This window comes from Heptranchias perlo, unplaced genomic scaffold, assembly GCF_035084215.1.
Source record: "Heptranchias perlo isolate sHepPer1 unplaced genomic scaffold, sHepPer1.hap1 HAP1_SCAFFOLD_608, whole genome shotgun sequence".
NCBI classification, from domain to species: domain Eukaryota; kingdom Metazoa; phylum Chordata; class Chondrichthyes; order Hexanchiformes; family Hexanchidae; genus Heptranchias; species Heptranchias perlo.
Genome location: NW_027139632.1, coordinates 62501 through 76967, shown reverse-complemented (window position 1 = coordinate 76967; position 14467 = coordinate 62501). Strand labels below are relative to the sequence as shown.

The 14467-nt window shown below is 52.7% G+C and overlaps 1 protein-coding gene across 1 annotated transcript in view; it reads right to left on the bottom strand.

Annotated features, from left to right (window-relative positions):
* The window catches only part of LOC137317330 (ephrin-B2a-like), a 56131-nt gene that overhangs the window by 9825 nt on the left and 31839 nt on the right, over positions 1–14467 (bottom strand). The window contains exon 3 of the mRNA XM_067980742.1: positions 10492–10605. Within this exon, the coding sequence (XP_067836843.1) occupies positions 10492–10605 (114 nt within the window). The remainder of the gene's footprint in view (positions 1–10491; positions 10606–14467) is intronic.

Sequence of the window (14467 nt, the reverse complement as noted above, 5' to 3'; positions counted from 1 at the left end):
AGACAAGACTGAAGGCGTCAGCTGACTAAGCCGGCTGCACGATCCCACAGGAGCAGAGACTGGTCTCTGTACAGATGATTACACTCCCGTCTGTCCCCATTACTCTGTGATTGTTCCAATCTACACTGAACACATCCCTCTACATCCAGCACTCTGCATTAATAGGAGACGACACCAGGAGTGAGGGGCAATCAGGAGAGAGAGATGGAGCGGAGAAAGGAGGAGAGACTGAGCGAGAGAGAGAGAACGAGGGAGAGGAGAGTGAAAGAGAAAGGAAGAGACATAGAGAAAGAGATAGAAAGAGGAGAGAGAAGGGGGAGAGAGAGAGAGAAACAGCAAGAGAAAGGAGAGAGGAGAGTGAAAGAGAAAGGGAGAGACACAGAGAAAGAGATAGAAAGAGGAGAGAGAAAAACAGAGCGAGAGAAATAGAAAGAGAGGAGAAAGACAGTAAAGGAGATCGACAAAGAGAGCAAGTGAGAGAGAGAAAGTGAGACAGAAAGAGAGAGAGAAACAGGGAGAGAGAGAGAGAGAAAAGCAGAGGCAGAGAGATAGAGAGAGCGAGAGAGAGAGACAGAGAAAGAGACAGACAGAGAGAGGCAGAGAGAGACAGAGAGAAACAGAGAGAGAGATAGAGAGAGCGAGAGAGAGACAGAGAGAGAGAGATAAAGAGAGCGAGAGAGACAGAGAGAGAAACAGAGAGAGAGAGAAAGAGAGCAAGAGAGAAAGAGACAGACAGAGAGAGGCAGAGAGAGAGAGAGAGACAGAGAGAGAGAGATAGAGAGAGCGAGAGAGAGACAGAGAGCGAGAGAGAGACAGAGGGAGAGAGATAGAGAGAGCGAGAGAGAGATAGAGAGAGCGAGAGAGAGATAGAGAGAGCGAGAGAGAGACAGAGAGAGAGAGAGAGAGAGCGAGAGAGAGAGAGAGAGAGAGAGAGAGCGCTAGGACGGTACTGGAATTGGTTCAGGGTGAAGGGGAGTCGAGGGTTTCCGAGAGTGACAGCACGATTTAATGGGAAGCCCCATCAGGTGCCTCGATCAGTTGGAGAGATTGGATCTGTTCAATGTCACTGCGATCAGCCTGTTGCACGGATCGTGCGAGTGTGCACCATGGGGGCACGCCTGTAACATATACACAACAGTCATGGTACACGCCTGTCACATATACACAACAGTCATGGTACACGCCTGTCACATATACACAACAGTCATGGTACACGCCTGTCACACATAGACAACAGTCATGGTACACGCCTGTCACAGACACACAACAGTCATGGTACACGGGGCAAGGCGCTGGGAGCCAGCTGTAGGGGCACTGCCATTTTCTCCACACATTTTCCCCCCACCCTCTCTCTCAGTTGCAACCCCTTCCCCAACTCAATCTCAGGCCTGAGGGGGAGCTGAGTAATCTGCCTCCATGGTCTCTGTTGGGGTCAATTTAATCAGACGGCCCAGGACTCCTGGTGGGAGAGAGCCCAGTGTTACAGTGAGAGACCTGTACCCCAGTGTTATACAGTGAGAGACCTGTACCCCAGTGCTATACAGTGAGAGACCTGTACCCCAGTGTTATACAGTGAGAGACCTGTACCCCAGTGCTATACAGTGAGAGACCTGTACCCCAGTGTTATACAGTGACAGACCTGTACCCCAGTGTTATACAGTGACAGACCTGTACCCCAGTGTTATACAGTGACAGACCTGTACCCCAGTGTTATACAGTGAGAGACCTGTACCCCAGTGCTATACAGTGAGAGACCTGTACCCCAGTGTTATACAGTGACAGACCTGTACCCCAGTGTTATACAGTGAGAGACCTGTACCCCAGTGTTATACAGTGACAGACCTGTACCCCAGTGTTATACAGTGAGAGACCTGTACCCCAGTGTTATACAGTGAGAGACCTGTACCCCAGTGTTACAGTGACAGACCTGTACCCCAGTGTTATACAGTGAGAGACCTGTACCCCAGTGTTATACAGTGAGAGACCTGTACCCCAGTGTTATACAGTGAGAGACCTGTACCCCAGTGTTATACAGTGAGAGACCTGTACCCCAGTGTTATACAGTGAGAGACCTGTACCCCAGTGTTATACAGTGACAGACCTGTACCCCAGTGTTATACAGTGAGAGACCTGTACCCCAGTGTTATACAGTGAGAGACCTGTACCCCAGTGTTATACAGTGACAGACCTGTACCCCAGTGTTATACAGTGACAGACCTGTACCCCAGTGTTATACAGTGAGAGACCTGTACCCCAGTGTTATACAGTGAGAGACCTGTACCCCAGTGTTATACAGTGACAGACCTGTACCCCAGTGTTATACAGTGACAGACCTGTACCCCAGTGTTATACAGTGAGAGACCTGTACCCCAGTGTTACAGTGACAGACCTGTACCCCAGTGTTATACAGTGAGAGACCTGTACCCCAGTGTTATACAGTGACAGACCTGTACCCCAGTGTTATACAGTGACAGACCTGTACCCCAGTGTTATACAGTGACAGACCTGTACCCCAGTGTTATACAGTGAGAGACCTGTACCCCAGTGTTATACAGTGACAGACCTGTACCCCAGTGTTATACAGTGACAGACCTGTACCCCAGTGTTATACAGTGACAGACCTGTACCCCAGTGTTATACAGTGATAGACCTGTACCCCAGTGTTATACAGTGAGAGACCTGTACCCCAGTGTTATACAGTGACAGACCTGTACCCCAGTGCTATACAGTGAGAGACCTGTACCCCAGTGTTATACAGTGACAGACCTGTACCCCAGTGCTATACAGTGAGAGACCTGTACCCCAGTGTTATACAGTGAGAGACCTGTACCCCAGTGTTATACAGTGACAGACCTGTACCCCAGTGCTATACAGTGAGAGACCTGTACCCCAGTGTTATACAGTGAGAGACCTGTACCCCAGTGTTATACAGTGATAGACCTGTACCCCAGTATTATACAGTGAGAGACCTGTACCCCAGTGCTATACAGTGAGAGACCTGTACCCCAGTGTTATACAGTGAGAGACCTGTACCCCAGTGTTATACAGTGATAGACCTGTACCCCAGCGAGGGGAGTGGGAGGAGGAAGGGCAGGGGGGGATGGTGGGGAGAAGGGGGAAGGTGGGAGAGCGGGAGGAAGGGGGAGGAGGAGGGTCAGGAGGTTAAGATAGGGAGGAGGGGGAGAAGGAGGAGGAGGGAGAAAGCGGGGGGAGGGTAGTGGGAGGAGAGGGGGAGGAGGATAGAGAAAGCGGGGGGAGTGGGAGGAGGAGGAGGAGGGGGAGGAGAGCAGGGACTAAGAGGTAGCATCAGTGCAGTTGGGAGATGGCTGCTCTCTGGGAGGCATTGTTCCAGGCACAAACTACGATTTCATGTATTAATGCAGAGCCTTACAGCGAGAACATTACAGAGAGAAAAGTTGATAAGCTTTCACTGCGTTGTAATAAAACCTAATAGCTTGGCTGGGCTTGGAGATTTGGAGAGGCAGCAGCTTTAATAACACTGATAGGCTCACAGCAGCGTGCTAGGCCTCGTGGGAAACCATTGGCAACCGGCCTGGTTCACCTTCCATGTCCTAATAAAATCATCAAGGCCTTCTCCAAGGCACTGACAGCAGACGCAAGCTCAAGGAACACTTTGGTCTCGAGAGCTCCCTGTCCTCACTGCTCCCATCATGAGGCACTCTGCTCCCGTACACCTCCGAGCTGCACTGACCCGCTCGTCTGCCGAAGATCGAGGGTTCCCCTCCCTCACTGAAAGAGCCTCACAGGCCCACTCAAACCCACGGCTCCAAGTGAGAGGAATTGGAGGTTTAAAAGAAAGAAGCTTCTCCTCAGCTCGCTGACCTACATTGGCTCCCGGTCCGGGAACGCCTCCATTTTAAAATTCTCATCCTTGTTTTCAAATCCCTCCATGGCCCTCGCCCCCCCTCCCTATCTCTGTAACCTCCTCCAGCCCCTACAACCCTCCGAGATCTCTGCGCTCCTCCGATTCCCATCGCTCCACCATTGGCGGCCGTGCCTTCAGCTGCCTGGGCCCTAAGCTCTGGAATTCCCTCCCTAAACCTCTCCGCCTCTCTCTCCTCCTTTAAGACGCTCCTTAAAACCTACCTCTTTGACCAAGCTTTTGGTCACCTGTCCTAATATCTCCTTATGTGGCTCGGGGTCAAATTTTGTTTGATAATCGCTCCTGTGAAGCGCCTTGGGACGTTTTACTATGTTAAAGGCACTATATAAATGCAGGTTGTTGTTATTGAGTTTGCACTCCTGATACGGAAGAATTTAATCAGTCTGTAGCAGCAGGACGATAGACTGACTATCCTGGCACTTTCTACCACCATCTTGGCATCTGACAGAATCCTCCAGCCTGGTGATCTAATTACAGCTCAATATAATCCCGCCAAATATAGGAAATTCATTATTAATGAGGCCTGAAAGGACGCACACAGTAAATCTCTCCTCTCCCTCACTCTACCCTCTCCCTCGCTCTCTCTCCTCCCCTCCCTCGCGCTCTCCTCCCCTCCCTCGCTCTCTCCTCTCCTCCCTCGCTCTCTCTCCTCCCCTCCCTCGCTCTCTCTCCTCCCCTCCCTCGCGCTCTCCTCCCCTCCCTCGCTCTCTCTCCTCCCCTCCCTCGCTCTCTCTCCTCCCCTCCCTCGCTCTCTCCTCCCCTCCCTCGCTCTCTCTCCTCCCCTCCCTCGCTCTCTCCTCCCCTCCCTCGCTCTCTCCTCTCCTCCCTCGCTCTCTCCTCCCCTCCCTCGCTCTCTCTCCTCCCCTCCCTCGCTCTCTCTCCTCCCCTCCCTCGCTCTCTCCTCCCCTCCCTCGCTCTCTCTCCTCCCCTCCCTCGCTCTCTCCTCCCCTCCCTCGCTCTCTCCTCTCCTCCCTCGCTCTCTCCTCCCCTCCCTCGCTCTCTCCTCCCCTCCCTCGCTCTCTCCTCTCCTCCCTCGCTCTCTCCTCCCTTCCCTCGCTCTCTGCCCTTCCCCTTGCTCTCTCCTCTCCCTCACTCTATCCTCTCCCTCACTCTCTCTCCTCCCCTCCCTCGCTCTCTCTCCTCCCCTCACTCGCTCTCTCTTCCCCTCCCTCGCTCTCTCTCCTACCCTCCCTCACAATCTCTCCTTCCCCTCGCTCTCTCTCCTCTCCCTCGCTCAATTTACAATTGACCCCCAGTCTCAACAGCTTTTTTGGGGGGGGGAGAGTTCCAGATTCCCACTCCCCTTTGTGTGAAGAAGTGCTTCCTGACATCACCCCTGAACGGCCTGGCTCTAATTTTAAGGTTCTGCCCCCTTGTTCTGGACTCCCCCCACCAGAGGAAATAGTTTCTCTCTATCGACCCTATCGAATCCTTTAATCATCTTAAACCCCTCGATTAGATCACCCCTTAATCTTCTACACTCGAGGGAATATAAGCCCAGTCTGTGCAACCTGTCCTCGTAATTTAACCCTTTTAACCCCGGTATCATTCTGGTGAATCTGCGCTGCCCCCCCTCCAAGGGCAATCTATCCTTCCTGAGGGGCGGTGCCCAGAACTGAACACAGTCTCTCCAGATGGGGTCTGACCAGAGCTTCATATAAACTGTGACATAACCTCCCCCCGTTGTGTTCCAGCCCCCACTCCCGTTCTATCTCAGGAAGGCGTGTTTTATTACATTAAAGGCACCACGTGGAATTAAACCGTTGTTTAGACCTTCCTGACTCTACAATTGCGCAGCGCACCAGGACGCTGATTGAGAGGGGGAGCGCTGGGGGGAACCCTCTGACTGCAGAGGTCTCCCCCCTGATGCTGTCACTCACCAGTGGTCTTAAAGCTGGGGATTAGAGAGTGACTGGGAGCTGTAACTGTACAGAACACAGCAGACAGGATGGTGTGACAAATCAGAGACACGCAGAGCCGGCCAAGACAGGATAGACTCTGTAAGCAAATCACTAAGTACATTAAAATGTAATTAGACTACCAGCAAATAGAGTGGGAGAAATCCTCTCAAAAGATTTATAAAGGCACTCAACCCGTCGACACACTCTACACCCAATCTACATCCCAATTTCAGCTACTTTAAAGCAGAACAGCCTCCAGCTCTCTCAATAGCACATCAGAAATGTAATGATAGATTTTGTTCAAATTTCACAGTAGTGCAGTCCCCTCGAAGGCAGTTGATCTGAGAATAGAGAGAGCTTTTCCTTCCGTACATCTTTATTTATCTGTCTGTACTTGATGTGCGTAAATTGACTGTCCCGTTCCCTACATTACAACAGTGACTACACTTCAAAAAGTGCTTCATTGGCTGTAAAGCGTTTTGGGACGTCCTGAGGTGGTGAAAGTCACTGTAGAAATGGGAGTTCTTTCGTTACTGCTTTCTATCTGTAAACACGTTTGTTATATATTAAAAATCTTACTTTTCACGGCTCTTCCTGTTTGTGCCATTTGACGTCCTGTTCTCACATTTTTGTCACACTCTTTGTGTCACTTTTTTCTCGTGCATACGCACACGCGCGCACACTCACACACACACGCACACACACGCACGCATGCGCACACACAGATACACACAGACACACACACACACAGATGCACACTCACACACAGACGCACACTCACACACGCACACACACTCACGCATGCGCACACACATACACACAGACACAGACACACACACACACAGATGCACACTCACACACAGATGCACACTCACACACAGACGCACACTCACACACGCACACACACTCACGCATGCGCACACACATACACACAGACACAGACACACACACACAGATGCACACACACACAGACACACACACAGACACACACACAGATGCACACACACACACAGACGCACACACACTCACACTCACACACACAGACACACACACAGACACACACACAGACACACACACAGATGCACACACACACACGCACACACACACTCACGCATGCACACACACACAGATACACACAGATGCACACACACAGACACACACACACACAGACGCACACAAATGCACACACACACACGCACACACACACAGATGCACACACACACGCACACACAGACGCATACACACAGATGCACACACACACAGATGCACGCACACACACACACACACGCACACACAGACGCATACACAGATGCACACACACAGATGCACACGCACACGCACACACACACAGACGCATACACACAGATGCACACACACAGACGCGCACACACATACCCACACGTACACAAGACACACACAGACAGACACACATGCACACACACATGCGCACACATGGACGCGCAGACACACACAGAGACATATACACACACAAAAACATACACACACACACGCATGTGCACACATGGATGCGCACGCACACACAGACATACACACACACGCTCTTGTTCCCACCATGGGTCACTGCACAGTGTTGAAGATTGAGGGGGGCTATTTTGCCCCCTCCTCAACCCAGGGGTGCTGAGGCCAATGACATCACCCCTCGCCGTGCCCTGGATGTGACCAGTTAACCAGAGAATGAATCTGGGGCCATTTCCTAGCGTGTCCAGCTCAGGTAGTGACTGGCTGAGATATAAATCACAATGCAGCACGTCCTGCACTGAATAATATCCTCGCTCGTATAAAACTCATCGGAGAATTCTTTACTGAGGCTGTTGTGCTCTGGCCTTGTCTGTCATTATCCACATTTAAGCTATTTCCTGACTTGAGTCTGACAATTCAGAGTGCTTTAGTGATTCAGGAAGGAAAGCATCATGTTAAGAGATTATACAGGCTGTGGAAAATCATCCCAGATTTAATTAAGTGGCGTGCAGTCACCGGAGTCTCTGGTCACATACACACGGATAGGAGGGGGGCAAATGGAAAGAACAGGAGAGAGAGAGAGAACAGAGGCGGAAAAGTCAGAGAGTAGGAGAAAAACAGAAGGGGGAAGAGAGAAGAGGGATGGGAGGCAGAGAAACAGGGAGGAGAAGAAAAAGGGAGGTGTGAATCACAGGCCACCAGCAGCTCAAAGTGTGAGCGAGAGCCAGGGAGAAAGAAAAAACAGGAGAGGGAGAGAAAAGGAAGAATTCGCATTTATATAGTGCCTTTCACATCCTCAGGATGTCCCAAAGCGCCAATTAAGTACATTTTTGAAGTGCGGTCACTGTTGTAATGTAGGAAACGCGGCAGCCAATTTGCGCACAGCAAGATCCCGCAAACAGCAATGAGATAATGAGCAGATCATCTGTTTTTTGGTGGTGTCGGCGGGAGGGGAGAAAGCGAGAGCGGGATGAGAGAGGGAAGAAAACAGGGTGGAGAAGGAAGGGGTCAAAGAAACCGGGAGGAGAGGGGAGCGAAAGGCAGAGAGAGAGAGAGAGAAAGATACACAGATTCTCTTTCCATTGCTTTCTCCAAATTGTTCCCTCTCTCCTCGTGTGATGATATTTCACACTAAGCCACTGGGCGACCGCCTTTTCAAAGAATTCTTCCTTTGCCTGGAAAGCCCCTCCCTAGACCGGTGCCATCAAGAGGTGGGGGGGGTGGGGGTAGCAGGAGCACCGTACGACATCAAACACGGGACTCCCCGGGGAACACATCTGCTCGATGCGGGGGAGAGAATCCTCAGCTGACACCAACATCGACTTCACTTGCCCACATTGTCTCCTGGGACTCAGGATTGGTCCCTCTAATCACCAACTCCTCAGCAAGTGCAGAGTGTGAGGGAGATATCCCAGAGCTACCGCAAACAGCCAGCCACCAGGACAAGAAGGAATCCAAAACTGCCCGGGAGTTCCCAGCTCGTCGTGACGACGGGCCATTGGTGCTGGGCGATGGAATGATCGCCCACTATCTGCAAACTGTCGGCAGCAATAACGCTCAGCTCAAATACAGCAGGCGACCACGAGACTTAGTGCAGATCGGCAAACTCCAATGGTTGTGGGGGGGAGAGGGGTGGGGGGGAGAGGGGGGGTGGGGGGGAGAGGGGTGGGGGGGAGAGGGGGGTTAGTTTCACCAACACACTGGTTTTATTCTATTGCTTTGATTTGTAGGATTCAGCCGGGTTGAAGTCAGAGAGAGGAGTCAGATCTCCTCCCCCTCGGTCACTAAAGCACAATTTGTTAAAACCGCGAGTGTTTGGCCAAACTGTCACTGGTCCTGCCGTACAGAGAGCTCTGGACATCCCAGCGGACCTGCGTTCAGTGCTGACCCTCACTCTTATTAAATATTCAGTTACATAGAATTTTACAACACAGAAACAGGCCGTTCAACCCCACAGCCCCTGTACACTCTCCCCCATCATAGACTCTCCCCACCCATTTAATCTCCCCCCACAGCCCATGTACACTCTCCCCACCCATTTAATCTCCCCCCACAGCCCCTGTACACTCTCCCCAATCATAGACTCCCCCCACCCATTTAATCTCCCCCCACATCCCATGTACACTCTCCCCCCACAGCCCATGTACACTCTCCCCTATCATAGACTCCCCCCACCCATTTAATCTCCCCCCACAGCCCATGTACACTCTCCCCCATCGTAGACTCTCCCCACCCATTTAATCTCCCCCCACAGCCCATGTACACTCTCCCCCATCGTAGACTCTCCCCACCCATTTAATCTCCCCCCACAGCCCATGTACACTCTCCCCTATCGTAGACTCTCCCCACCCATTTAATCTCCCCCCACAGCCCAATCAACATACGATCTAAACCTTTATGCTAACAGCGAGGGGTCGTGTCCACAATTTCCGGTTTGCAATCCGGAAACTCGCAGAGTCCAAGATGGCCACCGACTGTAACCAGTCCATTCCAGCTGAAGACTTCAATCTTCCAGAATCATAGAATCGTACAGCACAGGAGAAGGCCATTCAGCCCATCCTGCCTGTGCCGGCTCTTTGAAAGAACTATCCAATTAGTCCCACTCCTGCTCTTTCCCCGTAGCCCCCGCCAATTTTTCCCCTTCAAGTATTTATCCAATTCCCTTTTGAAAGTTATTATTGAATCTGCTTCCACCGCCCTTTCAGGCAGCGCATTCCAGATCAGAACAACTCGCTGCGTAAAAAACATTCTCCTCATCTCCCCTCTGGTTCTTTTGCCGATCACCTTAAATCTGTGTCCTCTGGTTACCGACCCTCCTGCCACTGGAAACAGTTTCTCCTTATTTACTCTATCTAAACCCCTCATGATTTTGAACACCTCGATTAAATCTCCCCTTAACCTTCTCTGCTCTAAGGAGAACAATTCCAGCTTCTCCAGTCTCTCCACATAACTGAAGTCCCTCATCCCTGGGACCATTCTGGTAAATCTCCTCCGCACCCTCTCCAAGGCCTTGACATCCTTCCTAAAGTGCGGTGCCCAGAATTGGACACAATACTCCAGCTGGGGGCCTAACCAGTGATTTATAAAGGGTTTAGCATAACTTCCTTGATCCAATTTTAGCTAAAGACTCATTATAAAGAGATTATAATAATATCGGATGTCGGGGGGACAGGGAAGAGCTGCGGTGTTTGGGGAGGGTCTCCGTACCTGATGAATTTTCCTTGTCCATTCTAATGTTGGGTTCTGACCCGGGCTTTGCAGTGGGAAACAGATGGTCTTGCTTGTCGTTTGGTCCCTTGGGCCTCAATGGTGCATTCGGATCTGGGGAATAAACAGAGGCGAGGGTTTGCGTGATTTCTCCGACAGTTTAGAGAGTCATTGCGTCCGTCCAGTGGAGTGTTGGGGAAAGGGCGAAGGGAGAGCAGGGGGTGTACGGTTTTAACGAGGGTGACTGACGGTCTATCGCCGTTGAATCAATCACTCAACACGTGACCATCCCATAACCTCAAATAAATCCCACACTGTCTAACCTCTTAAAGAGATGATTTCTATAACTCCAAGTATGGACTATTTAAAGGGAATGTCCTGTCCTGAGTGCCCTTTTGAAGGTTGAAGTTAACATGAGTTAAAGGGGCAGTGTCTTCAGTAGTTGCCAGTCTTTGCTTTGTTTCCCGCCCGGTCTCTGTTCTCCTGCTGGGACAGGATTTCATGCACAAAGATTGTCTCCCAAACTTGGCGTGCAAGTCTTGGCAGTGAGTGTTGGTGTGGCTGTTTGACTGCAGAGGCATCTTAACTCGGCCTGATATCTCCACATGCACACTTCCAGGAAAGGGGAGGTGGGACAACGATAAGGAGCAGGAACCTGGCCGACTTCGCCCTCCCCGTTCCTCGAGGCCAATCATCCCTCTCCTCTTTCTTGCCATCCCTCCCACCTGCTTCCCCTCGCCAGCCCTCACCTCCCTCTTCCCCCATCCCTCTCAGTTCCTCTCCTCTCTTCTCATCCCTCTAACCTCCCTCCCATCTCTCCCGACAGTCCAACTTGCCTCCACTCTCCAGCCATCTCACCCATCCCTCCCATTTCCTCCCCTCTCCTCCCATCCCTCTCACCTCCCTCCTCTCTCCACCCTCCCTCCTGGTCTCCACTCCTGTTGAGATCCGTGCAGTCTCGGGATCGAGTGTTGCAGTCTGCAATGCTCCAGGGATATCTCAGGACCTCCCATGGGCTGTCCATCTCCCTCAGGGGATGGAATTAGATCGGGGGGGATCCTCACACTCACTGTCCTTTACACTTTGACGGAGCCACAATTGAAGCAGAATGAACAGAACCTTCTCTGCACCTCCCACAATCCTCCTCCATTTTGTTTTTTGCTGGTCACCCACTCGTCATCCTGTCAATATTCAACGGTACGAAGATTGGGGCAATCGAAGGCAGTCGGTGTGTGTGAGTTACAGGGCCTCTCACCACCTCAGGACGTCCCAAAGCGCTTTACAGCCAATTAAGTACCTTTGAGATGTGGTCACTGTTGTAATGTAGGAAACGCGGCAACCAATTTGCGCACAGCAAGATCCCACAAACAGCAATGTGATAATGACCCAGATCATCTGTTTTTTGTGATGTTGGTTGAGGGATAAATATTGGCCCCAGGACACCTGGGAGAACTCCCCCTGCTCGAATAGTGTCCACCTGAGAGGGCAGACAGGGCATCAGCTTAACGTCTCATCCAAAAGACGGCACCTCCAACGGTGCAGCACTCCCTCAGTACTGACCCCGTGACAGTGCAGCGCTCCCTCAGTACTGACCCTCCGACAGTGCAGCGCTCCCTCAGTACTGACCCTCCGACAGTGCGGCACTCCCTCAGTACTGACCCTCCGACAGTGCAGCGCTCCCTCAGTACTGACCCTCCGACAGTGCAGCGCTCCCTCAGTACTGACCCTCCGACAGTGCAGCGCTCCCTCAGTACTGACCCTCCGACAGTGCAGCGCTCCCTCAGTACTGACCCTCCGACAGTGCAGCGCTCCCTCAGTACTGACCCCCCTGACAGTGCAGCGCTCTCTCAGTACTGACCCTCCGACAGTGCGGCGCTCCCTCAGTACTGACCCTCCGACAGTGCGGCGCTCCCTCAGTACTGACCCTCCGACAGTGCGGCGCTCCCTCAGTACTGACCCTCCGACAGTGCAGCGCTCCCTCAGTACTGACCCTCCGACAGTGCGGCGCTCCCTCAGTACCGACCCTCCGACAGTGCGGCGCTCCCTCAGTACTGACCCTCTGACAGTGCAGCGCTCCCTCAGCACCGACCCTCCGACAGTGCGGCGCTCCCTCAGCACTGCCCCTCCGACAGTGCGGCGCTCCCTCAGTACTGACCCTCCGACAGTGCGGCGCTCCCTCAGTACTGACCCTCCGACAGTGCAGCGCTCCCTCAGTACTGACCCTCCGACAGTGCGGCGCTCCCTCAGTACTGACCCTCCGACAGTGCGGCGCTCCCTCAGTACTGGCACTGGGAGTGTCGGCCTGGATTTTACGCTTAAGTGTCTGGAGTGGGACTTGAACACATGACCTTCTGACTCAGAAGGGGAGAGTGTTACCCACTGATCCATGACCGACACCAGCGAACCTGAGTGGGTGATCAGTCAGGAAAAGTTACTGGTGATGCTTTCTGCCATTGCGGAGATGTCCCATGAGCTCTGTGGAGCTGGAGATAATTTCAATGAAGCTGTCTCTCGGACAAATGCAAGGTCACCATTGCGAATAAATTCTACCCGTCCCAGAAGACGGTGAAATGACATCCTGAATAAATATACATGGATCAACTTCGCAGCAGGGCAAGCTGCTCCTCACCGAGGCTCCCCACAAACAGATGTCTGGCCGGGGGAGCAGGATTCCAGGTCTCTGCTCCACGGAATGTTCTCAACCGGGATATTTCCATCCGGACACAACCTGCCAGGAACAGGGAACGCCAAGAAATCGTTGATTTCCTTCCCTGCCCTCCTGAAGGCATCAATTCGCAGAGGGAATAATCTGAGGTGGAATTCCATCGAGTCTGCAGGCCGTTCGGCCCATCTGGTCTGTGCTGGTGTTTATGCTCCACACGAGCCTCCCCCCCCCTCCCTGCTTCATCTCACCCTATCACCATATCCTTCTATTCCTTTCTCCCTCATGTGTTTATCCAGCTTCCCCTTAAATCCATCTACGCTATTCACCTGGTTAACTGGTCGATCTCCCGCGCCATTGGTCACACGGGCGGTCGAGACCGCGTGGGGTATATTTCCCCGGGGGGGGGGGACGGACGGACCTCATGACCGGTGGTTTCTGGGGTTTCCGAGCCTCTTCTGCCGAGGTTGCAGCCGACAATCGCGCGTGTCGCCTTTCGGTGGAGCGGGGATTCGAGGCCGGGGAAAGTTGGACCAGGAAGCACGGAATCATCGTTAAGGCCCCATTTTAAAGTCCGAAGGCCTGGAAAATCACTGGTGCCGAGCCCGTTGTTTCAGGCGGTTAACGGGTCCCTCAGGCCTCCAAAATGGTGGGCAGGAAACGCACCGCCCGCCATATTGGCAAAGGCCAGAAAATAGGCGTCCAGAGCCCGCGCCTGAACCAGGTGTTAGGCCCCTTAGCCCAGCGCCTGTTTGAGGCCCCCTGTGCAATATTGGACTGCCCTGATCGCAGCCGCCCACAGCTCACCGCCCCTCCCGACTGCTGACCCGACTCCCCCACCCCTTTCCCCACCCCTGCCTCGACCCTCCCCCCGCCGACCCCTGCCTCGACCCTCCCCGACCTCTGCCTCGACCCCCCCCACCCCGACGACCCCCGTCCAGTTGTCCCAGTCGCACCCCTCCCCCACCACCCTCCCGATCGCCCTGTCCATTAAGCACTTACCTGAGACCCGCTGCCGGTCCGAGGCCTAACATTGGGTGCGCCTCGGGCCTACCCGTTAAGGCCCAGGGCTAGTTCGCGTCAGCAGAATTTCTATCCCGTACATTGTGTCCTTATTTTTTATATTTCCATATTTCCTTTGTCCACATTTATAATGGGAACTGTCTATGTAAACGTCACGCTGTAATTACAGCCTCCTGCCACTGCAGCGCCACCACTGATGGGAGGGTGTAGTTACAGTGTGACGTTTACATAGACAAGTCCCATTATAAATGTGGACATCGGAATCTGTAATGGGAAACCTCGGCAGGAAGT